The sequence below is a fragment of the Acipenser ruthenus genome, chromosome 53 (assembly GCF_902713425.1).
Source record: "Acipenser ruthenus chromosome 53, fAciRut3.2 maternal haplotype, whole genome shotgun sequence".
NCBI lineage: Eukaryota > Metazoa > Chordata > Actinopteri > Acipenseriformes > Acipenseridae > Acipenser > Acipenser ruthenus.
In genome coordinates this window covers 7478941-7505387 of record NC_081241.1, presented here as the reverse complement: position 1 = coordinate 7505387, position 26447 = coordinate 7478941, and the positions used below count along the sequence as shown (strand labels likewise).

At 41.0% G+C, this 26447-nt stretch overlaps 2 protein-coding genes across 2 annotated transcripts; both read right to left on the bottom strand.

Moving 5' to 3' along the window:
* Window positions 1-1153: 1153 nt before the first annotated feature.
* On the bottom strand, window positions 1154-3488 carry LOC131723191 (proteinase-activated receptor 3-like). Its single transcript, XM_059016711.1, has one exon. It carries the CDS (start codon window positions 2977-2979, stop codon window positions 2089-2091), a length of 891 nt encoding a protein of 296 aa, XP_058872694.1. The 5' UTR covers window positions 2980-3488; the 3' UTR covers window positions 1154-2088.
* An 11024-nt stretch (window positions 3489-14512) lies between these two features.
* LOC117432974 (tripartite motif-containing protein 16-like) lies at window positions 14513-20528 on the bottom strand. The gene is made up of 6 exons (XM_059016733.1): window positions 19878-20528; window positions 17471-17560; window positions 17051-17284; window positions 16737-16896; window positions 16386-16451; window positions 14513-15431 (listed from the first exon to the last, which is right to left on the bottom strand). Exons 1-6 carry the CDS (start codon window positions 20463-20465, stop codon window positions 14896-14898), a joined length of 1674 nt encoding a protein of 557 aa, XP_058872716.1. The 5' UTR covers window positions 20466-20528; the 3' UTR covers window positions 14513-14895.
* Window positions 20529-26447: the final 5919 nt, after the last annotated feature.

The following is a 26447-nucleotide window of genomic DNA, read 5'->3' as shown; positions in this document are numbered from 1 at the left end:
TTCTTACGAAGCCCAATGAGATTCCCTCCAGCTCTTAAAGTCACAGACCAGCGTAAACAAAAATCAACCTATTTTAACACGTTGAACAAAAATAAGCAAGAGAAGATGGCAGTTCATCTGAGACAGAACAGGTCGTGTTTTTACAGTGAAAGGACTGTGTCACCCTGTAACACAAACACATCAAATCAATAATGAACACATGGCTTACAGCAGTGTGCTCGTGTATTACAACACCCCAGTGCTTCTGGGGCCGATTGTACTAACGAGATCAAAAAACAGGATCGGATCCGGGCTCACTGGAGCCGGTCATGAAAAGGCGTTGTACTAGGCGGACCAGGATCAAGCTCCACTGATCCGAAATCTTGATCCGATCCTGGAGCTGCGCAGCCGTAACTAGAGAAACTGACCAATGAGAAGCGAATATGCGTGGCGCAGAGACTAAAGATTATGTCAGAAAATGCATTTAATTTAAACAACATAAATCAGAAGCAACTACTGTACATGTATAATTTAAAACTTCAGCGACTCTATAAAACAGATCGAGTATATTAATACCAGTTTCTTTTTTTGTTTTGTTAACTTGTTAAAATGTTTTAATAAATGTTACCGTAATCACGGCCGTGTGTATTTTCTGATGGACACACAGATATTTTACAGCGGTATAGCCTCCACACACACAAACATCCAGCTGCAGGGTCGGTTCAGGGCAAATTATCAACGCATTTTAAGCAAATGTAATCAAGTGCTGACAGACAGCTGCAACTGGAAAATGTCGCGGACAGGGGGAGATTGAGGCTGTGAAAAGCTAAGCTTAAATTATTGAGAAAAAAGGAAGAGGTGGGGGGGTGGGGGGGGGGGGCTAATGATATGCATTAAAAAAAAACTACAACGTTAAATCTAATAAAATCAGTGATTTAATTGTAATCGATAACATGATAACGCCAGTATGATTTTATCAACACAGAAAAGGTAGACATATTATTTATGAAACCTCATTACACAGTCAGGTCTATTTTTTTGTAGCTATACGGCGAAAACAGAAATGTCAGATATAGCTAAACACAACTAAACTAGTATTGTACAAAGATATGATCTTAATACAGTGCGGTTACAGCTGCTTTTAAATGCATTGTTGCTTAATGTTTCCCTTTAGTACAAACGCCCCCTGCAGTTTTGATTTGTTGTGCATATGAAATCACACCACTGGAACTGAAAATCTTGGAAATTAGAGATTGTCTAATTGAATTGCTTACTTTAAAAGATCACACATGCAATTCATTTAAAATAGTAAGAGAAAAGGAACACAGAGGCACACGTGGTAAAATGCAGGAGACTTTTTAGATGAGGTTTTCATGCAGGCATGTTTGTCAAGGATATAAATGACAAATCGCGAGGTGTTCTGATACATTCCCACACGACTGAATATATTTCTACTTTACAATTCATATTAACATATTCAACAATATAATTCAACAATGCGTTTTTAAAATCCTATATTTTGCTAAAACATAACAAAACAAATAACCTATGCTTATTATATTTAAATTGAATTCTTAACAGCTTCTTATTCTAAGTACAATATGCGTAGTATGCACTAGACGTTTTCATCAAAGCAAAATCAAGCATGAGTATTTAAAATTGTATATTGTGCTAAAAGTTATTTGAAAACATCCTAGTATTTTCACCCTAGAATAATCGGATTTGTAATATTTAATGACTTTTTATACGAAGTAAAACATGCATCGTATAGAATGTAGTGAAGCTTTGATTTGGAGTCTAACCCACCTAACAGGATGAAGAGGATCTATTTACAATGGAGAGGCAAGCGACTTTTACACAATAAAAACAACCTGAAGCCAATAAAGAGCAGAATCACACAGTTAAAAAATCCCTTCTAGAGCAACGAGCCTGACATGACATTTCAAACTGGTAATGATGTTTGCAATCGCTCTGAGCTGGTCTGAGGGCTGATTCTTAAACAATGAGTTTCACTGAGATGTCTGTATTGCCTGATTGAGGTGCTTGTGGCTGGTTTGAAATGTCATTAGAAGCTACTTGCTCTCCAATGGAACGTGTTTTCTGTTGACTTCATGCAGGGGGGCTCAGTGCTACACAGCACCCTACATTGCATGGAAACAGCACACAAGACAATGTAACCACATTAGACAGGTAGAGCAAAGGCTGTATGAAGCTCCTGGGGATAAAAAAGGAATAGCATACTGGCATGATATAACATAGAAATGTAGTCTCATTGAAATATGGTTTAAATGGGAACAAGGCTACAACTGGGGAATAGGAAACTAACACAAGCATTAAAATGATAAAAACCATGTGGAAGGCTTTCTTCATCATGGGGTGGATCTCGTCTCTCCCTGGGGCAGACCTCCTCAGGACCCTCAGGATGGAGAGGTTACAGAAAATCATGACAATAAACAAGGCAGTGATGAAACCTGAGACTGCATATAAAATGTCGTCTTCTGTTATAGTTAAGTAGATGGAGAATGCCAAAGCAATGGCCCAAGCCACAGCAGAGCACACCACTCTATAGGTGAGCGACTTGAACCTCAGGTAGGTGACTGGATGCACCACAGCCACGTAACGCTCCACACAGATACAGCAAAGGAACAGAGGACAGCCGATCACATTACAATAATAGACAACACAGTCTACCATGTCAACAATGCTATTACCAGGACAGTAATTATTATATGTATCAAGGGCTGCATTGAGGCAAAACAAAGCATCCATGACTGCCAGGTTCAGTATGAACACCTCAGAAGAGGAGATGGCAGTTTGTTTCCTCAGTAAAATCCACAGCACTGTCACATTGGCAGGCAATCCCAGAATGGCAGTTAGAACCTGTATAGCCATCCAGAATGCAAATGCAGCCGGATTGTCACTGCATTCCCACTCATCACTGGAATAAAGATCCGTGGTGTTGCTGGGGACCATGGTAGAGTTTGTGTAGAAATAATCCATTGTGTATTGAATGCCTCAACAAGGAGCTGGCTTTCACTGGTCGAGAGTATCTGGTGAGAGAAAGATGAACGATGAATAGCATCCATGCAAGATCTTGCTGCAGTAAAGCACTGTTGAGAGGGTCATAGTGACCCAGGTCATTTTATTAGATTGGATTTTTTTCATGTTCTGATTTTTTCATACTGATGAATTGTACAGGGTTGTTTTTATAAAGTAGTCCTGTGGTTACCAGTTAGTTTCTCCATGTACATTGTGAAATGCCATGCTGAGAGGAATAGTTCACTTACAAAGCAACATTCACTTTGATATCAAACAGCACAGCTTTGAAAACATACATTAGATATACCAGGAGACTTTTTCTGTTCACACACGACAGTCCTTAAAAATCATTCTGGAAACAGAGATGAAGACCATCTCATTGTCAAAGCAGTCCTGTCGATGCAGGCACATCACAACCAGCAACATTCAAGTAACATACGTTTGAGCTGGAGAGAAATTGTGAAGACATTGCTAAAGACTTGCACAGCTGTAGAGATCCCTGTGCCTGTAGAATCTGGATTTATTTTAAACAGTGCACTAAACAGTATATATGAGCCACACAATCTCTCTTACCACAATGTTATGATGCTGTCAGCAGGGAGATGTTCTCTAATATCTTCCACAATGATGCATCAATGAGTTAACCCCTCTCTGCTGGTATTAGAAACAGATCATGAACACCAGGGACAGGAGTCTAGCTAGTAGGGTAAGCCACGCCCACATATAGACATGGCCAATGAGCTGGGTTTCCACCTACTCCAAGTGCACTGTTTAAAATATGTTTTTACTGTACAAGCATTCCTGTGCTTGGCCACTGCAACAGGTGTGTGCCACCCCTTTACTCTGAGCGTGGCAGTGAGAGATGGAGCATGGCAGAGAGTATGATGGATAAGTCAGCTCTCGCTCTGCAATGCAAATAACATTGAGCCAACAAAATGATCTAAAGTCCTGTGCAGTGTGCATGCAATGGATGATACTCAGTAAATGCTTTGATTCAAAGAAGTAGCCTTAGATTCCTGCCAGTGAGAGACACAGCTTGGTTGCCAAAAGCCTTACAGTTTGGTCTAGGAGAAAAGGATATTTCAGGTACTTAAAAAGGTAGAATAATAATTAGAAATCAATTACAGGATGTTTCGGACTACAAGTCCTTCATCGGCTGAATACAAAAAAAAACAGTGCTTTAAGAAGTTGATAAAAAACAAACAAGTAGTCTTTTAAACAAAATTCCAGAATGTTGATGATGATGATGATGACCTCAGAATAGAATGTTCATTCCGAATGGCTCCAAATTGCCTAGTTTGAAAATAAGTTCACATTCCTTTTGTTTCCTGACAGCATTAGTTCCATAGCATTGAACCATCCCACAAATTGTGATGTCTTCTATAGTGTGGTCATTTCTGTTAAAATGTCTGGTGACAGGAAAGGTAGAGGTGTTAATTCGTATACTTCTCAGATGTTCCACGAAGCGATCAGCCAAGCGTTGTTTTGTTTCACCAATATATAGCTTGTTACATTTGATGCAGCCAATGCAATATACTATTCCTTTACTAATGCAAGTAAAAGTATCATGGTTAGTAAATGAGAATTTTGCTCCCTTAACTATTGTGTTGCAGTGAATGTATTTACAAGTTGCACAACGTGACCTATTGCATGGAAACGTACCCTTAAGACTGTCCAGATTGGGTCGAATGTTACTGTGGACCAGATGCTCGCTTAGATTTGTGTCTCTTATGTATGACATCAGAGGAGGGTTATTGAAAATAGGAGCTGTAGAAGGATCATCTTGAAGAATGCTAAAATTTCTTTGTATGATGTGTTGTACTTTTTTGGTAATAGGATGATATGTAAGAACAAGGGGAATATGATTGTTGGTATTCTGAGTATCTCCTCATCCTGCTGACCCGCTGTGTCCCTGTCCGCAAGCTGAGGTCCTCTGATCCCCAAGCACAAGTGCACCCCACTGGGAGAGAACACTCTTTCAGCTACATGGCCCCGACTCTCTGGAACCCTCTCCCAGGTTTAGTGCGTGCAGCTCCCACAGTCGCTCGCTTCAAATCAACTCTCGAGACCCACTTGTTCTCTCTTGCTTTAAGTGCTCTCTAAGCCTGATATCTGTGATTAGCTGTTGACTAAATTGCTATTTCTGTTTTTTACTCCATCCTATTTGTATGATTCTGCTTGACACACGCATCTACAGTGTTTAGAATTCACATCCAAGCCTTTTATTTAATGTGTTATGCCTGTATTGAATGTATTTGCATTGTAAATACTGTTTGTATTTACTGTACTATGCCAGGCTGTATTTCACTGTATTTAATGTCCTCATTATTTTGTAAAGTACTTTGTGATGGTGGTTCACTATGAAAGGCGCTATATAAAATAAATATTGATTGATATTGATTGATCAACACACACACACACACACGCACACACACACTGACACACACACACACACACACACGCACACACACACACACTGCTATCCTGACACACACTGACATCAACACACACTGACACACACACACTGCTGTCCTGACCCTAGATCACTACACACACACACACACACACTGCTATCCTGACACACACTGACATCAACACACACTGACACACACACACACACACACACACACACTGCTGTCCTGACTCTAGATCACTACACACACACACACACACACACTGCAGTCCTGACCCTAGATCACTACACACACACACACACACACACTGCTATCCTGACACACACTGACATCAACACACACTGACACACACACACACACACACACTGCTGTCCTGACCCTAGATCACTACACACACACACACACTGACACATGCACAGGCACACGCACACACACTGCTATCCTGACCCCAGATCAACACACACACACACACACTGCTATCCTAACCCCAGATCAACACACACACACACACACACACACACACACAAACACACACACTGCTGTCCTGACCTTAGATCACTACACACTGATACACACACACTGACACACACGCACACACACACAAACACACACACACTGCTATCCTGACCCCAGATCAACACACACACACACACTGCTGTCCTGACCCTAGATCACTACACACACACACGCACACACACACACACACACACTGCTGTCCTTACCCTAGATCACTACACACACACACACACACACACTGCTGTCCTGACCCTAGATCATTACACACACACACACACACTGTTGTCCTGACCCTAGATCACTACACACTGATACACACACACATGCACACGAACACACACACACACACTGACACACACGCGCACACACACACACACACACTGCTATCCTGACCCCAGATCAACACACACACACAAATACACACACACACACAAACACACACACACACTGCTATCTTAACCCCAGATCAACACACACACACACACACACACACACACAAACACACACACTGCTGTCCTGACCTTAGATCACTACACACTGATACACACACACATGCACACACACACACACTGACACACACGCACACACACACACACACACACACAAACACACACACACTGCTATCCTGACCCCAGATCAACACACACACACACACACACACACACACACACACACACACACTGCTGTCCTGACCCTAGATCACTACACACACACACACACACACACACTGCTATCCTGACCCTAGATCACTACACACACACACACACACACACTGCTGTCCTGACCCTAGATCACTACACACTGATACACACACACACGCACACACACACACTGACACACACGCGTGCACACACACACACACACTGCTATCCTGACCCCAGATCAACACACACACACACGCACTGCTGTCCTGACCCTAGATCACTACATACACACACACACACACACACACACACACACTGCTGTCCTGACCCTAGATCACTACACACACACACACACACACACAGACTGCTATCTTGACACACACTGACATCAACACACACTGACACACACACACACACACTGCTACCCTGACCTCAGATCAACACACACACACACGCACTGCTGTCCTGACCCTCGATCACTACATACACACACACACACACACACACACACTGCTGTCCTGACCCTAGATCACTACACACACACACACACACACTGCTGTCCTGACCCTAGATCATTACACACTGATACACACACACATGCACACGCACACACACACTGCTGTCCTGACCCTAGATCACTACACACTGATACACACACACATGCACACGCACACACACACTGACACACACGCGTGCACACACACACACACACACACTGCTATCCTGACCCCAGATCAACACACACACACACACGCACTGCTGTCCTGACCCTAGATCACTACATACACACACACACACACTGCTGTCCTGACCCTAGATCACTACATACACACATACACACACTGCTGTCCTGACCCTAGATCACTACACACACACACACACACACACACACTGCTATCCTGACACACACTGACATCAACACACACTGACACACACACACAGACACACACACACACACACACACACACACTGCTACCCTGACCTCAGATCAGCACACACACACACGCACTGCTGTCCTGACCCTAGATCACTACATAGACACACACACACACACACACACACACACACACTGCTGTCCTGACCCTAGATCACTACACACACACACACACACACTGCTACCCTGACCTCAGATCACTACACACACACACACACACACACACTGCTGTCCTGACCCTAGATCACTACACACACACACGCACACACACACTGCTACCCTGACCTCAGATCACTACACACACACACACACACACACACTGCTACCCTGACCTCAGATCACTACACACACACACACACACACACACACACTGCTACCCTGACCTCAGATCACTACACACACACACACACACACAGACACTGCTACCCTGACCTCAGATCACTACACACACACACACACAGACACACACACACACACACACAGACACTACTACCCTGACCTCAGATCACTACACACACACACACACACACACACACTGCTACCCTGGCCTCAGATCACTACACACACACACACACACACACACACAGACACTACTACCCTGACCTCAGATCACTACACACACACACACACACACACACACACTGCTACCCTGACCTCAGATCATTACACACACACACACACACACACACACACAGACACTGCTACCCTGACCTCAGATCACTTTCTTAAAAATGTGTTTTACAAAGTGGGGACGTCCCCACAACGTCGTGAGTTACTATCTTTGTGGGGACATTTTCTCAAATTTTGTCCACACATTGATAGTGATACCTGCCCACACACACATACACACACGCACACACACACACACGCACACACACACACACATTTCTACCTTGACACCAGATCAGCACACAGTATTCAAAACAGCAGGAGGCTAATAAAATAAACAATATTCAAAAGCCTGTTTAAAAATGGATGCATCTGGATACCAGCATATTAATGACAGCTTGTTATTCAAATTCTCAATGGCCATTAACACAGGGAGGAAGCGCCTTGTTTTAACAACAGTGAAGAAAATATCCATTAATACAAGTTTGCACTCGAGCAAGTCAGGGGCCCTGTGACATTGTTTAGAACTGTCAAATCCCAACCGCTTTCAAATATGTACAGTATATACTGTTGTGAGAAATGTCGTTGCTTTCATTAACTGTAGAATGCGTGTGCATACTGTCCTTTATATATTTCTGATGCATATCATGATATTTGTACTGTGTTATCCTGCAGAGATACTCAGAGATATTACAATTTAATATAAACTCAAACCTAACCTCCTATATACATCTCAGATTGCATTTGACTATAATCGTTCCCTTACTGTGCACTTATAACACCATGATGAGGACCCTGTGTGTGCCTGCGCTGCTATTCATAATGTAATGGATGCTGATATAATGGAATGGATTCCAGTTGTTATTTATATTGTTATTTTCTCTGTTAGATTTGGTTATTATTGGGATTCCAAGCTGAAGGAAGACTTTTGTTATTGTTAGGATTTTTAGACTTCCAAGCCAGAATGTCTGGAAGCTGATCGTTCTTGTAAAGATTATTATTGTTATATTATGTTATCTCGGCTTCTTTATTATTATTATTATTATTATTATTATTATTATTATTATTATTATTATTATTGTTGTTGTTGTTGTCTGCGTTGTAAAATGCAGAGGTTGTTTTCTCTCGGTTTCTTTTGTAGGAACAATTCAATAATTGATAATTTAATGTTTATCTGGGTTGATTAGTTCGCTTATTAATATTTAATTGACGTGTTACGAAGATCAAGGGTTTACTATGAACACACATTCACGTGCAGACACAAGGAATGTTTAATCAATAGCAGTATTTTATTAAGAACACAAACAATAAACAGAAAACAGAAAAGTCACAAAGTAAATCTCTTATTCTCTAAGCACAAACACAATTCAAAACTCTCACCACACTCATGCTGGCTAGCAGGCAATTGAGATATGAGAGCACCTGTCTCCTCACACACAAAGCAGCACTTGAGCTAGCAAGCAGGCTGTGACGTAGCTAGTAACTTCCTCACACACACACACACGGCCACATACAAACTGAAATGATGCAGACAATCTTAGAATAGATCACATTAAGCTAATTAATGGTATATAGATTCAGGATATGTCAAGTTTACTTTTAAAGAAATTCTTCATACAACAATATGAGGTAGATTACTTCTAGTTACTTCATCAAGTTTCACTAAAAGTTATTTCACACGCAAAGTGTGCAAACTAAATCATGAACAGTTCAATTCTACGTGAATGTGTTATAATTAATTAATTTAGTTCCATGACAGGAAAATGCAACTGGAATTATACTCAACGGTTCCTTGAAGCTTAGACTTTTGGTCCGCTAGTTTGGAAACAGTACAAAAACTCTCCTCTCTGCAACGAAGTCTTCAATCCCACGTTGGATCAAACTCGGTAACAAGGCTTTCAATTCACTACAGAATCAACAAACAGCTGCAACAAGGTCTCCAGTCCTCGGTATGGGATCCACAGCAGCGCCCGTCCGCTCTGTCCTCTTTGCTGAATCTTGAGCTGCGCAGGTAGCAGGGCACAGTTTCTTTTGGATACTGTGGTTTTAGGTGTAAACAGTCTCTGTAAGTTTTACGGCATTCCTCCAGCTGGGCCTCAGTCTTGTTGCTTGTGGTCGTGGACTCGCTTGCAGCTCGATTCCTCTTCTTGATTCTGTTTTCAAGCAGAGTCCCGGAGTTGCAGCTTTGCTTATCAGAGTGACAGCACCTTGTTTATCATTCGATGTGGAGCAACATGTTTAGCTTTGCTTGGATATTTATAGTCTGTTTCACTCTGCTAAATAGCCACTTTCATGAGATCATTTGTGTATTGTGCCTTTTTTTAAAGTCCCAGTTCTTTGATGTTTTAATGTCCTTTTCCACGGGGACAGCGCTAGTTCATGTCTGCCTTGCGTCAAAATGCTTGTTGCTGCCCGTGTGAAGTATCTGTCCATTATTCAGCTGTCCGCTCAGCCTAATCCAGTCCAGGCACCGCTCCTCTAATCAGTAGCTCACATAGTTCAGTCTGTCTGCAAGCCAGAGGTGCCTTCTCAGGGGCACTGGGATACATGCAGTTGTGTTCATTTTACGATAGCTTGTAAATATGAGTTTATAATAAATTGTAATAACTCTGAGTATCTCCGCAGGATAACACAGTACAAATATCATGATATGCATCAGAAAATATAAAGGACAGGAAGCACACGCATTCTACAGTGAATGAAAGAGAAAAGCAATGACCTCACAATAGTATATACTGTCCATATTTCAAAGTGATATGGATTTGACAGTGCTAAACAATGTCATAAGGCTCCTGTCTTTCTCTACTGGAAACTTTGATTAATGGCTGTTTTTATTTTATTTACTGTCGTTCAAACAAGGCGCTTCCTCCCTGTTAATGGCCATTGGGAATTTGAATAACAAGCTGTCATTGATGCGCTGTATCCAAATGCATTCATTTTTTCAGCAGGATTTTTAATATTGTTTATTTTATTAGACACCTGCTGTTTTGAATACAATGTGTGTGTGTGTGTGTGTGTGTGTGTGTGTTAGTGTGTGTGTGTGTGTGTGTATGTGTGTGTCAGTGTGTGTGTGTATGTGTGTCAGTGTGTGTGTGTGTGTTGTGTGTGTGTCTCAGTGTGTGTTTGTGTCAGTGTGTGTGTGTGTCAGTGTATGTGTGTGTGTTGTGTGTGTCAGTGTGTGTGTCTCAGTGTGTGTCTCAGTGTGTGTTTGTGTCAGTGTGTGTGTGTGTGTCTCAGGGTGTGTGTGTCAGTGTGTGTGAGTCGGTGTGTGGGGGTTGGTGTGTGTGTGAGTGTCTCAGTGTGTGTGTGTGTGTCTCAGTGTGTGTGTGTCAGTGTATGTCTATGTGTTTGTGTGTGTGTGTGTGTCAGTGTGTGTGTGTGTGTGTGTGTCAGTGTGTGTGTGTGTGTCGGGGTGTGTGTGTGTGTGAGTGTGTGTGTCAGTGTGTGTGTGTGAGAGAGTGTGTCAGTGTGTGTGTGTGTGTGTCAGTGTGTGTGTGTGTGTGTGTCAGTGTGTGTGTGTGTGTGTGTGTGTCAGTGTGTGTGTGTGTGTGTGTGTGTGTGTGTGTGTGTCAGCGCTGTCAGATTTACTTGATGAGATCAAAAAAATGTTTCTTCAGAAGGTCGTGTCAAATGAAACTGTCCTGAACTGTCGGCGTCTCGTCTATAAAACAATAACATCCAATAATCCATTCGAATCGGATGTGTTCTGATCCGGGGCTGAATCTGTTACAATGAAACACGACCCCGAGCAAATGCATACGAGTGTCAATCATCTGGAAGAATCCCCGGATTAACCAATCCTGAGGAAGGAAGTAGGCGGGTCACCATTTTCTTCAGCCCGATTTGTTGAGTGCAAGTGTGGGCATTTGAGTGACGTGTCAGTTTATTGGATGCTGAGCTTCAGGGGGAGGGAGGGGGCGTGGTTTAGGATGCGGTGATTGAAGTCCTAAAGACAACATTTACCCGCAAGACGCTCTCAAAACAAGCCACTTTGAAACTGTTCTCTGTAAAAGGAAGCGTTTCTGCTATTATTTTATTTATTTATTTATGTCTCTTCAGTTTCAGGCTTGTTTGTATATTTGCTTCAGAGACGGTAAGATATTAAAGTTTTCAATGAGGCAGTTGATATTTTTCGAGGCGACTCGTAGAGCACAGACGCGCCGGATGAGGAGGCAATTACTTTGAATAATGCTGTGAATTGTTTTGGCGTCAGCTAAATGAATCATCCTCATCATTATCATCCTCATCAGTTCAATCAGGGGTGGCTGTTTCCATACTTGACACTTCACCGTCGTGACCTGAAACTTGACAAAAATTAGATATATTACAACAAACAGTTCTAGTGAATATCCACACGATGGCAGCATTGTATAAGGAATAGCGAGAGCTGCGTTCCGCCCGTCTCCATGAAGTCCAGGTTTACAGCACAGGAAGCCCCGAGACCCGACACCTCCCCTTGCGAGTTTAATTATTTATTCTTAAAACCAATACTATTTTAATCCACAGCAGGGACTGATAACACAGCCTTTGTACAGCAGTTGCCCTGCGGTGTGCAGGCCAGGGAGCTGTGTGGGTGCTGGAGTGCGCTGCAGAGCGGATTCCCACTCGATCACACAAGGGAATATAAAGAATGCAATGTTCAGAGCTGACTCTGCGATTTAGTGCGTGGAGAGATTGAAACCACTGAAGCTGTTTAAAAAAAAAAACTAAAGAAAATGCACGTGATCTTTAACTGGCTGTTTTTTACAAACAAAAATTCAAAAATGAAAGCGTGCGTGACGGTTATTTCCCTGCAAGCCCTTGTCTTTAACCACGGGAGCACACAGACTCTTCTAATATAAATTTGGTCAGACACCAAATGCTTTTGTAACTGTTAGTATTAACCTGTATATTTAAAGTTCAAAATTAATCATTCAAAATGAAACATAATCTTAATTGATACAAAATTGTTTAAAATACAATGCTCCCATGGCACTCAATTAGCAACACAGACGTTTCCAAAAACGAACCCAGCATTTGAGTAACTGTGATAACAAGAAGCGGTCAGGATGATTTCAAACAGCATGAAAAGATAAGGGGCCGCTCTAAAGAAAGAGAAAGAAAAATGACATTTGAAGCGCTGTACTCTTTAACAACGGACTTGTTTCAACTGTGTTTCAGAGGAGAAACCCAGCTAACTGAGGAACGAGTGATTCAGTAGAGAGAGGCATGGACCCGACTCCAAGGAGAAGAAGAAGGAGTAAAGAGAATGACCCTCCTGATATGTCACAAGAGCCTGCAAGATACTGAAAGTCTTTTCTTATTAGTTCACGGTGCAGCGGCATGCTGAATAATACCTTTACTAAGAAGCTGTTCAGGAATCCAAATCACTGAGCTGAGTCTCAAGCCCAGGGTTAGAGTCCAGACCTCTCTGTACTTTACAATGCTTCCCTATGCTTTACCAGACCTCTCTGTGCTTTACAATGCTTCCCTATGCTTTACCAGACCTCTCTGTGCTTTACAATGCTTCCCTATGCTTTAACATGTCTCTCTTTGCTTTACAATGCTTTCCTATGCTTTACTAGATCTCTCTGTGCTTTACAATGCTTCCCTATGCTTTACCAGACCTCTCTGTAGTTTACAATGCTTCCCTATGCTTTACCAGACCTCCCTGTGCTTTACAATGCTTCCCTATGCTTTACCAGACCTCTCTGTGCTTTACAATGCTTCCCTATGTTTTACCAGCCCTCCCTGCGCTTTACAATGCTTCCCTATGCTTTACCAGACCTCTCTGTGCTTTACAATGCTTCCCTATGCTTTACCAGACCCCTCTGTGTTTTACAATGCTTCCCTATGCTTTGCCAGACCTCTCTGAGCTTTACAATGCTTCCCTATGCTTTACCAGACCTCTCTGTGCTTTACAATGCTTCCCTATGCTTTACCACACCTCTCTGTGCTTTACAATGCTTCCCTATGCTTTACCAGACCTCTCTGTGCTTTACAATGCTTCCCTATGCTTTACCAGACCTCTCTGTGCTTTACAATGCTTCCCTATGCGTTACCAGACCTCTCTGTGCTTTACAATGCTTCCCTATGTTTTACCAGCCCTCCCTGCGCTTTACAATGCTTCCCTATGCTTTACCAGACCTTTCTGTGCTTTACAATGCTTCCCTATGCTTTACCAGACCCCTCTGTGTTTTACAATGCTTCCCTATGCTTTACCAGACCTCTCTGTGCTTTACAATGCTTCCCTATGCTTTACCATACATCTCTGTGCTTTACAATGCTTCCCTATGCTTTACCAGACCTCTTTCTCTCTCATTCCCCTCTTTCTTTCTCATTCTCATTTGAAAAACCATGTTAATGAGTATTAAGAAATGAGAAAAAGTCAGTCTATCACGTTAATTTTTTTTATTAAATCACATTACTAAAATCTGAAATATTAAACATTTTATGGAAATCAAAAAACAAAAACACACACACAATAAAGCAAACTTAAGCTCACTTTTTTAATAACTGTTACAGCACTGAGTATTGGATGCCATTTTTTAAAATATATATAAAACATAACAATTCTTAAAAAATATATTAAATACAGTTACTTCGTATGAAATCCATTCGTTGCTAAAAACAAATAATTCCCCTCGTTTCGCTCTGCAGGTGGCGCCGTTTTACCCCCTTTTATCCAAAGTTGTGTCAGATTGAACATTCCCTTCACCCGAGGAGTGGAGAGGACAGACAGGGAGTTCAATACAAAGGGTTTCTTACAACACAAAACAGTCTAGTTCAGCTGGCAGATTGTTACAGAGGAACCATAACAATGAAGCCAAAACCCAGGATAGAGCGGCTCAGTGAATGTGGTTTGGAATCTGTGCAGGAGGGTCATTGTGTCAGAGACGCCATAAAAGGACAGCGTGCCGGCATTAAAGTCCAGATACACTCCTATTCTGGGGGAGCGGGGGGCAGTTACTGCAGTTTTATTGTTATTGTGCCGGGCAGTGTAACTGGAACCAGAACAGACCAAACTCCAGGACTTGTCATTGCATCCAAGGCCACAGGAACGATCCACTCCTTTCCTGCTGATTCCTTTATATGTGACTCCTATAGAAACCCCTCCCCCACTCCACTCAATCTCCCAGTAACAGCGAGTCCCAGACAAACCCTCTCTGCAAAGCACTTGGGGATACACATCAAATCTCTCTGAGTGATCATCCGGATATCTCTGGGTCTCTCTCCTGCATGTCACCTTTCTGTTCCCTTCAGACAGACAGAGGTTTATATGCGCTGTGTTGGGGTCCAGTGTGAGCTGACAGGAATCTGATTGAAGAGAAGAGGACGGGTAGAGGAGAGACGGTTAGAAAAGTCAAATCACTGAGAAAATCAACAGTCATTGTCTGCTGCATCCTCACATCCTGTTTACTGGTAATTCCATCTCAATTACATATGTGAGCAGGAGAATGATGGGAAATGTAGTTCTGAGAGGCCCATGCAGTTACATGTGAAGCTATCTATAAGTATAAAAAAGTGGTCAAAATGTAAAAAGAAATAAAAATAATTAAAACAATACACACACCTCACGTAAACAGTTGTAGCAACACATGGGAACATGCAACACAATAAAATACAAAGGACCTTATGAACCCTTTAAACCCTCTTGCTGTTTGATTGTTTTGTTCATTATAATTCCTCGATCTTATCAAACTTCTTCAATTGGAACCAATCAAATGCAGCTCTGCATACAATTACAGTTCACTTAATGTTCCTACAGGGTATGTGTTGCCATTTTACCCACTCAGACCCCTTGCTTACTAAATATCTTCAATAGAATATCATCCACTCTTCAAATATCTGTCTAATATTTTAATGAGCAATCCATCCCACAAGTGCAGTGATACTGCAATATACATTTACTACCAGCACAGGATGACTGGGAGGGATAGCTGTTCATTTTACCCCACAACTGGTTTCACATGCATTGTACATGTATTAAAAGATGGGATGATTATCTATTCAGGGATACCAAGATATTTAGGGAGAGAAAGGTCTGAGTGGAAAAACAGGCAACAAATGCCCCTCCCCCAGTCATTCTGCATGTATTCATCTGAACCAATACTTGTTGGAGAGGAGTGTAGATTAATGGCTTCACAATTACTAATAAATAATAATAATTGCTGCCCTCAAGCTCCACCCCTCCCTGTTCTGTAGTGTTAGCTCTTCTCACAATGGAGTGACACATCTTTCAATCAAATGTTTCAGTGCAAACAGACTTACATTTTAAAAACTCAGCTCTGTTCCTTGGCTCTGGAGCCTGCAGACTGTAAACTGCAACTTCATTCACTGGGCAGAAAAAAGAGAGAGAAATAGAATTGAAATATGTGGATTAATACACAACACACACAAGACTCCAAACAGCAATCTGAATAGAAACAAGGCTCATTCACGGCATTTCAGGGTGTAAAAATCTCTCCTCCCTGCTCATTCTTCCCTGCTGCCTCCCTCCTGCAATATTCATATAGCCAACAATCTGCAAGAGGTCTTTATTAATGTCTTGCAAGTCCTGTCCCTCCTCAAGCCATGGACTATTTGAGAAATCTCTACCAAAGGAATCTATTTCACACCAACCTGTTTTGGTTATTTTGACTAATTCCCCCTTGCAGAAGTCCTCAATATGGTCTTTAAGTTCAGATACAGCTTTCCTCACAGCCCCAAAAGAGCTGCCTGTATTGGCAGTAACGCTGGGTAAGTCTCCAGCTTCAGGAGGGGCACAGAGAGACTGGATATTCTACAACAGGAAAGTGGAGAAAAGGAGTTTTCAGTGAAACAGAATGGAGTCCAAAACATTCCTGGGGAAAAGCAAGGATTCATTCAATTGGAGAGGTCTGTCTGAAACTATCCCAGTTATGGACTTGAGATTTTCTAACAAGCAGTGATGTTACCTGTAGAAAATGGATGTGATCCTCTGTCTCTGAAAGCTGTTTCAGCTCAGCGTTTCTCCTCCTTAGCTCAGCAATCTCCTGCTTCAGTTTCTTCATGCGTCCTTCAGCCTGATTCACTGCAGCCTTCTCGTTAGCTCCAATCAGCTCAATAACCTCAGTGTGGATCTTCTCAATGGATCGGATCAGCTCAGTAAAGATCTTCTCACTTTCCTTTATTTCTATGCATGCAGATCTCTGAGTGAAAGAACACAGTAGAGGAGACATGGTTAGAATTGATATCAAAAACACATCAGGCATAGACAGTAAACTTCTGTAGATGTGTTCCAGTCCATCTGTTAATAATAATAATAATAATAATAATAATAATAATAATAATAATAATAATAATAATAATAATACCCCCCTCTTGTTAATACCCACTTTCAGTGACTCCACAGCCTGTTTCAGCTCTTCAATTTCTTTCAGTCTCTCCTGGATTCTCTGTTGTATTTCTGTCTGTGTCTCTCCCAGCTGCTTCTGTGTAGAAACACAGTGACACAGTGACATTTCTGACAGGGCATTGAGTGATATCCTGTCACACTCAGTACAGACTATTTCAGAGCAGGCTGTGTTTTCACACCTCTCCCCCCTTTATATGAAGTTAGATTAACATAAGAACATAAGAACATAAGAAAGTTTACAAACGAGAGGAGGCCATTCGGCCCATCTTGCTCGTTTGGTTGTTAGTAGCTTATTGATCCCAGAATCTCATCAAGCAGCTTCTTGAAGGATCCCAGGGTGTCAGCTTCAACAACATTACTGTGGAGTTGGTTCCAGACCCTCACAATTCTCTGTGTAACGATACACACATTATGCACACAGATACCCTAAGGGTCGAATGCACCAGCGTGGATTAACCACTAACCCAGATTAAATCAAGGATTATATTTGAATCATGTTGCACAAAACTTTACACCAGGATTTATATGTAATCCTTGTTTAAAATTAATCCAAGGTTAAACATTTAAAAGATTAAATATAATGAAATTGCACCACTCATTTTAATCCATGTTTAAATGTGATAGGTGAATTAAATTGAAACCTTCCTTGGAGGTGGTTTAAACTTGGACAAAGGCAGCAGTTTCAGACAACATGTGTGTATAGTAGTAAGATACAACACCATCTAGTGCACAGCTGCCAGCAATACAAAAGAACACTTGATCCACAGTAGCTGTCCACTAGATGGTACTGTTTCATACTAGTAACAGTGAATGATGGCTGATCTAGCATGTGTTACATGTTTGTTTTGTCAAGCACCTAGGAAACTGAAGCAGCTTTCTCTTTAATGGATATTTAGGGCTTCTGATTTCCGTTTTTAATCAATAAACACAGATAAAACAGCACTGACACAAAACAATGAAATCAGTGTAAAAAATGCCTAAATACACAAAATCCCCAGAAGAATGAGCCCGTGAGCAGAAGGACTTCACTGTGGAAGAGAGCAAAGGAAAGAGGGGACTAGTAGGGTGAACGAAAGAAATTGTAGATTTCAACAAACAAAATCCCAAATAGGTTATTTAATCATGTAAAAATTGTGTATTATTAATATTATTAATTTATATCTTAGCAGATGCCCGATATGCAGGGTGAATTACAATTGTTACAAGATATCACTTTATTTTTTACATACAATTACCCATTTATACAGTTGGGTTTTTACTGGAGCAATCTAGGTAAAGTACTTTGCTCAAGGGTACAGCAGCAGTGTCCCCCAGCTGGGATTGAACCCACGACCCTCCGGTCAAGAGTCCAGAGCCCTAACCACTACTCCATATCATATTAATCTTGTATATTGAATATCATATTAATCTTGTATATTGGATATCATATTAATCTTGTATATTGAATATCATATTAATCTTGTATATTGTATATCATATTAATGTTGTATATTGTGTATCATATTAATCTTGTATATTGTATATCATATTAATCTTGTATATTGTATATCATATTAATCTTGTATATTGAATATGATATTAATCTTGTATATTTTATATCATATTAATCTTGTATATTGAATATCATATTAATCTTGTATATTTTATATCATATTAATCTTGTATATTGAATATCATATTACTCTTGGTCTTTTCTGCTTTTTTTAAATTAGGTGCTTGGCTTTGCTGGGAATGTCATTTTTAAAACAGTTTACCCAATTAAACTATAATATCTTAAACAATGAAACTGATCTATGATTTTATTAAGTTGCAAGATACATATAAAAACACTAGGAATATAAATCATGCTAATTTTACACTACAAATTCCAATGCACCACAAAACAGCTGAACAAATCCTTCTTACCCTGTGAGGCAGGGCTGAGGTCCTGCACGTGTAAACAGTGTGTTTTTGTTTGATTGTAAATAATGTTTTTGATAATCAAGTGTGTGCTAGATATGGCAGGACAAATTCAAATCCAGGTGTCAGGGAGACTGTTCCTGGAGCGGGACCTCCTTTCTGTTTGGTCAGCTTTTATTTTCTAGTTGTTTTCGAGCAGTGTTTTGTTTTGAATGTTTTGTGTTTTTTGTATCATAGAAAACCTCCTGTGTCTCTCCTGTCAATCAGCGATAGCCACACCCATAACAACGCCCCTGTTACACCCTGAAATACATTGTAGCACATCATAGTTTAGATAGAGCAATTAAAAAACTAGGGCTCTTTAAATAGCTCTTAATATACAATTAAAATCTGATCTAATGTGAAACTGTATAACCTAGTAAACAGACATGTTAAATATCCCTGGGAATTCTTATCTTCTAGGATAGCTACAAGGAAATGGTTCAAACCCTTACCTGTTTCCCAGTCCTTTCTGCCTCAGCTGAGACTGTATCATGGCTCTTGTGTTCCTTGTCTGTACACAACAAGCAAATACACGTCTGATCGGTTCTACAGAAGACCTCCAAAACCTTCTGGTGTTCAGCACAAAGCTTCTGCTCCAGATTTCCAATTGCATTGATCAGCTTGTGCCTCTTTAATGGAGTAACCTCACTGTGTGGCTTGACGTGTGTTTCACAGTAAGAGGCCAGGCACGACAAACAGGATTTCACAGCTTTGAACTTTCTCCCAGTGCAGACATCACACGGCACATCTCCAGGTCCTGCATAACTTTGAGCAGGAGGAGGATTGAGTCCTGTCTTCTTTAATTTCTCCACAACTTCAGCCAGCATGGTGTTTCTGCGTAGAACAGGCCTCGGGGTAAAGGTCTCTCTGCACTGGGGGCAGCTGTAGACACCTGTATGATCAGTCTGATCCCAGCAGTTCTTAATACATCCCATACAGTAACTGTGTCCACATGGAATAGCGACTGGATCCTTCAATAGCTCCAGACACACTGGACAGCTGAACCGATCCTCTGACCATACTTTTGAAGCCATTGTTGCTGCAGTGAGACAGAGAGACTGACGATTTCACAACAGAAACTTCACTGTGCTGATTTCCTGGAATTGTGTACAGCTGTGAGAGGCGGGGTTTGGGACTGAGGCCAGGTTTAGACAAGCAGGAGGAGCAGAGACTGCTGAATCAGTGTGAGAGGGGAGGAGAGGCGTTGTGAGTGGGACTGGAGTTTGAGAATGGCATTGTCACAGTAACCCTTCTATAGCTACAGTATGTATTTGACTGCACTAGACCTTCACTTCTGTGTGGGTCTGAATCCTCAGTAGTTCACAAGGGAAGTGAGTTTGGTGGAGTTCGATCTTCGTGGGCATTAATCCACATCTCAAAGTCCATTAGTCCTCAACCACAAACTTGTCTCTGAGCACCAACTGCTTTCTTCCCTCCAGTTCAGGGCAAGCTTGAGGCACAGAGTCTGAACTGCTCCCCCCCTAAGAGAATGTGAAGGGTGGTCCCTCCAGTCCAGGGGAGGCTGTATATTATGAGAACTAGACATGTTCTAGTGTTATCAGACAGGGTGTGTACGTTACTGACATACTCATTTATTACAGTGCTGATTTCATGAGTTAAAACCATTTTATACAGAACAGACACTCAAACAAATTTGTTTTATTCATTTCAGACAATGTCTTCCCTCTCATCAGCAGAACATCCTTCTCTCAAGTCCCTTCTTGTTTTGCTGTTGCTCGTTTTGTTTTCCACACTTCTTTATTTCCACTCTCTTTGACTCAGGTGAAGCCCATTGATCCTGCAGCCCCCACACTGGTTTCCTCTCCCCGTTCACTTCCTTCCTTCCTGTGTTACAGGTAATAGGACCCCACCTCCTGACCCCCTTCATCAAACATTTCAAAGAGATTCCATTTCAATCAGCCATGCTGCTGTGTTTTCATGAACAGATACAATTGGTCATATTGTAAACTCTCCTGATAGATAGATATTAATGAACACTCATGGGGACCACACTGAGGTTAAAGGTTTAAACGTCATCATGTTCTTTACATTTCTTACCTGATGAGGATTTTCTCTGGCTGTTTCTGATTAGATTTTATTCTCCATGCTTACTAACTATTCCAGCAAAACACTGCTTCTGAAAAGACTCCTGGAGGCTGATTGTGGGGAAGCGTATGACTGTTGCACGGGCTGCAGTGCACAATGCTTACCCTGTGGACTTCAGTGCCCAGCGCACCACCAATATGCTTCCCCATCTCGTTTCCACACAATCAGCCTGGAGAAGAGTTTTCAGAGGCAATTCTTGCTGGAATAGTTAGGAAGCATTTCAAATAAAGATCTAAGCAAAAATCACATTGAATCATTCAGCACACACATACTAGGATATTAAAGATCAGACATGTAATATTAAGAATATATAGATGATATAAACAATAGCTTAATTTAAATGACCTATTTTGAATGATATTTATTTAAGAAAAAACTTTTACATGCAGTTATTGCTGATCAAATTTAAAACCAATAAATTGTTTTGACAAATTGAAAATTATATTTATTATATAAACATGAATACAACCTTATTTATTCATTTTAAATTTAATTAATGTATTTATTGTCATTGTGAAAGTAAAATACTTTGACAATCTGACAATCTTTAGCTTGTATTTGAAGACGGTGCTATTATCTTTTCAGATGCACCAATATATTTATAAAGCGAGGGATCTGAGTGGGTAAAATGGACAGAAATGCCTCCACTTCAGTTCTCAATTGTTTTTGGAGGGGAGGGGAGTTTTCTTCTTCAACAAGGAGAACAAGTGGAATAACAAGAACAAGCTTGTTTCCATGTTTAGACTGTCCATTTCTCCTGATTTATCACAGTATTAACAATGGGTTTGACTGCTGTGTTAGAGAGTCTAGTTCTGTACAGGAATATAAGAAGGATGGAACTCCAGCCATTGGAATAGTTGTGTCAATACCCTCGATTCACCATGAAGTGTGATCCTGGGCTGGAATCACAATATGTGCTTCTGCTGTTTCTGTTGAAATGATACAGAGACAGGGATGGGTTTCACAAGAAATGAAACTTACCTGTGTTTCTGAATTCCAGGAGTTATATAAAGCTCTAAGAGGCGGGGTTTGGACTGAGGCCAGGTTTTGATAAACAGGTTGAGCAGAAACTGAGATGTTTGTTAGCGTTTATCATTCACTGAGATCTCTCGTGCTCTGCACACATATGAAAACATCACTTGTTGAGTAAGTGTTCTCTTTATACAAGCCCCTTCTTATTAAAATATTGTCTCTGTGTTTCAGCCACTAGAGCAGAATCTCATCCAGGGAATTCTGTGGCTCTTCTCTCCAGTTTATAAGAGTCCTATCGAGGAGCAGTGCAGTGATGTTAATACAATACTGAGAGAAATGGGGTAGATATCGCATTTAAAGTGCTGGCCTTGTGATTTTAAAACATGTTCTTCTGCCTGTATCCCAATTTAACACAGCATGCTATTCATGTAGATTCAATAGCAGCATTTCAAAGCAATGCAATCTTTCTCCCAGCTTTTCTAGTCCTTTTAAAAGGACTATACAGTAGCTTCCCCTGCAATGCATATTGTAGTCTACTCAAGTAGCAGGCAATAGCAGCGAATGTTGAATTCCCTCACATTTGTAGTCAGAAACAGAAACTCCAGACAAAGAAAGAGCCAGTAAGAAAAGCAGCCCTGCATTTAGTTTCTTTTCACCCCTTCCGACCCCCAGTGAATTACACAATAAAATACACAACACACACCAAACTAGGTAATAGATCACACGTATTAGAGATGCCTCATATGTTGTTAATGGAAGAAATATGATTTTGATAATAAAAAGAAGCTTTCCTCAACTCTCCCCCTCTCCTTATATCTCTACCCTAGCCCTTAGCTCTCCTCCTCCCTCTACACTCTCTTCCTGTTCCTTCTCTCTCTGTGTCTCTCCCCCCTCAGGATCACGCGCTCCACATACCTGTGTCTTATTCTATGCATGTGGAGGAGCACTTCCCAGAGACAGCACTACAATGAGAGGGCAGAAAGTGGGCTTTCTAACAGATACATGTCTGTGTTGTAGAGTTATGGGGGGTGGTTCAGTCCCACGGTGGTCCTACAGGGCTGGGATAGAGATATAAGGAGAGGGGGAGAGGTGTGGAGAGCTTTTTTATTATCAAAATCATATTTCTTCCATTAACATATGAGGCATCTCTAATACGTGTGACCTATTACCTAGTTTGGTGTGTATTGTGTATTTTATTGTGTAATTCGCTGGGGGTCGGAAGGGGTGAAAAGAAACTAAATGCAGGGCTGCTTTTCTTACTGGCTCTTTCTTTATCTGGAGTTTCTGTTTCTGACTACAAATGTGAGGGAATTCAACACTCGCTGCTATTGCCTGCTACTTGAGTCGACTACAATATGCAATGCAGGGGAAGATACTGTACAGTCCTTTTAAAAGGACTAGAAAAGCTGGGAGAAAGATTGCATTGCTTTGAAATGCTGCTATTGAATCTATAGCATGCTGTGTTAAATTGGGATACAGGCAGAAGAACATGTTTTAAAATCATGAGGCCAGCACTTTAAATGTGATATCTACCCCATTTCTCTTAGTATTGTATTAACATCACTGCACTGCTCCTCGATTGGACTCTTATAAACTGGAGAGAAGAGCCACAGAATTCCCTGGACGGGATTCTGCTCTAGTGGCTGAAACACAGAGACAATATTTTAATAAGAAGGGGCTTGTATAAAGAGATCACTTACTCAACAAGTGATGTTTTCATATGTGCGCAGAGCAGGAGAGATCTCAGTGAATGATAAACGCTAACATCTCAGTTTCTGCTCAACCTGTTTATCGAAACCTGGCCTCAGTCCCAAAGCCCGCCTCTTAGAGCTTTATATAACTCCTGGAATTCAGAAACACAGGTAAGTTTCGTTTCTTGTGAAACACATCCCTGTCTCTGTATCATCTCAACAGAAACAGCAGAAGCACATATTGTGATTCCAGCCCAGGATCACACTTCATGGTGAATCGAGGGTATTGACACAACTATTCCAATGGCTGCAGTTCCATCCTTCTTATATTCCTGTACAGAACTAGACACTCTAACACAGCAGTCAAACCCATTGCTAATACTGTGATAAATCAGGAGAAATGGACAGTCTAAACATGGAAACAAGCTTGTTCTTGTTATTCCACTTGTTCTCCTTGTTGAAGAAGAAAACTCCCCTCCCCTCCAAAAACAATTGAGAACTGAAGTGAAGGCATTTCTGTCCATTTTACCCACTCAGATCCCTTGCTTTCTAAATATATTGGTGTGTCTGAAAAGATAATACCACCGTCTTCAAATACAAGCTAAATATTGTCAGATTGTCAGAGTATTTTACTTTCACAATGACAATAAATACATTAATTAACTTTAAAAAGAATAAATAAGATTGTATTTAAGTTTTTAATAAAATAAATATGATTTTCAATTTGCACTTTAATCAGAACAATGTAATGGTTTTAAATTTGATCAGCAATAACTGCATGTAAGTTTTTTTTTATTAAAGAAATACAATAGAAAATTGGTTGATTAAAGTATTGTTTATATCATCTATATATTCTTAATATTGCATTTCTGATCTTTAATATCCTAGTATATGTATGCTGAATGATTCAATGTGATTTTTGCTTAGATCTTTATTTGAAATGCTTACTAACTATTTCAGCAACAATTGCCTCTGAAAACTCTTGTCCAGGCTGATTGTGTGGAAACAAGGTGGGGAAGCATATTGGTGGTGCGCTGGGCACTGAAGTCCACAGGGTAAGCATTGTGCACTGCAGCCCGTGCAACAGACATACACTTCCCCACAATCAGCCTCCAAGAGTCTTTTCAGAAGCAATGTTTTGCTGGAATAGTTATTAAGCATGGAGAATAAAATCTAATCAGAAACAGCCATAGAAAATCCTCATCAGGTAAGAAATGTAAAGAACATGATGACGTTTAAACCTTTAACCTCAGTGTGGTGCCCATGAGTGTTCACTAATATCTATCTATCAGGAGAGTTTTCAAAATGACCAATTGTATCTGTTCATGAAAACACAGCAGCATGGCTGATTGAAATGAAATCTCTTTGAAATGTTTGATGAAGGGGGTCAGGAGGTGGGGTCCTATTACCTGTAACACAGGAAGGAAGGAAGTGAACGGGGAGAGGAAACCAGTGTGGAGGCTGCAGGATCAATGGGCTTCACCGGTGTCAAAGAGACTGGAAATAAAGAAGTGTGGAAAACAAAACGAGCAACAGCAAAACAAGAAGGGACTTGAGAGAATGATGTTCTGCTGATGAGAAGGAAGACATTGTCTGAAATGAATAAAACAAATAGTGCATAGATTTGAAAAGTAGGTCCCTTGATTGTACGCTTTGTTTGAGTGTCTGTTCTGTATAAAATGGTTTTAACTCATGAAATCAGCACTGTAATAAATGAGTATGTCAGTAACGTACACACCCTGTCTGATAACACTAGAACATGTCTAGTTCTCATAATATACAGCCTCCCCTGGACTGGAGGGACCACCCTTCATGTTCTCTTTGGGTGGGGAGCAGTTCAGACTCTGTGCCTCAAGCTTGCCCTAAACTGGAGAGAAGAAAGCAGTTGGTGCTCAGAGACAAGTTTGTGGTTGAGGACTAATGGACTTTGAGATGTGGACTAATGCCGATGAAGATCGAACTCCACCAAACTTACTTCCCTTGTGATCTTCTGAGGATTCAGACCCACACAGAAGTGAAGGTCTAGTGCAGTCAAATACATACTGTAGCTATAGAAGGGTTACTTTGACAATGCCATTCTCAAACTCCAGTCCCACCCACAACTCTCTCCTCTCTGCTCCTCTCACACTGATTCAGCAGTTTCTGCTCAGCCTGCTTGTCTAAACCTGTCCTCAGTCCAAAACCCTACCTATTAAAGGTTTACAGAATTCCAGGAAATCAGCACAGTGAAGTTTCTATTATGAAATC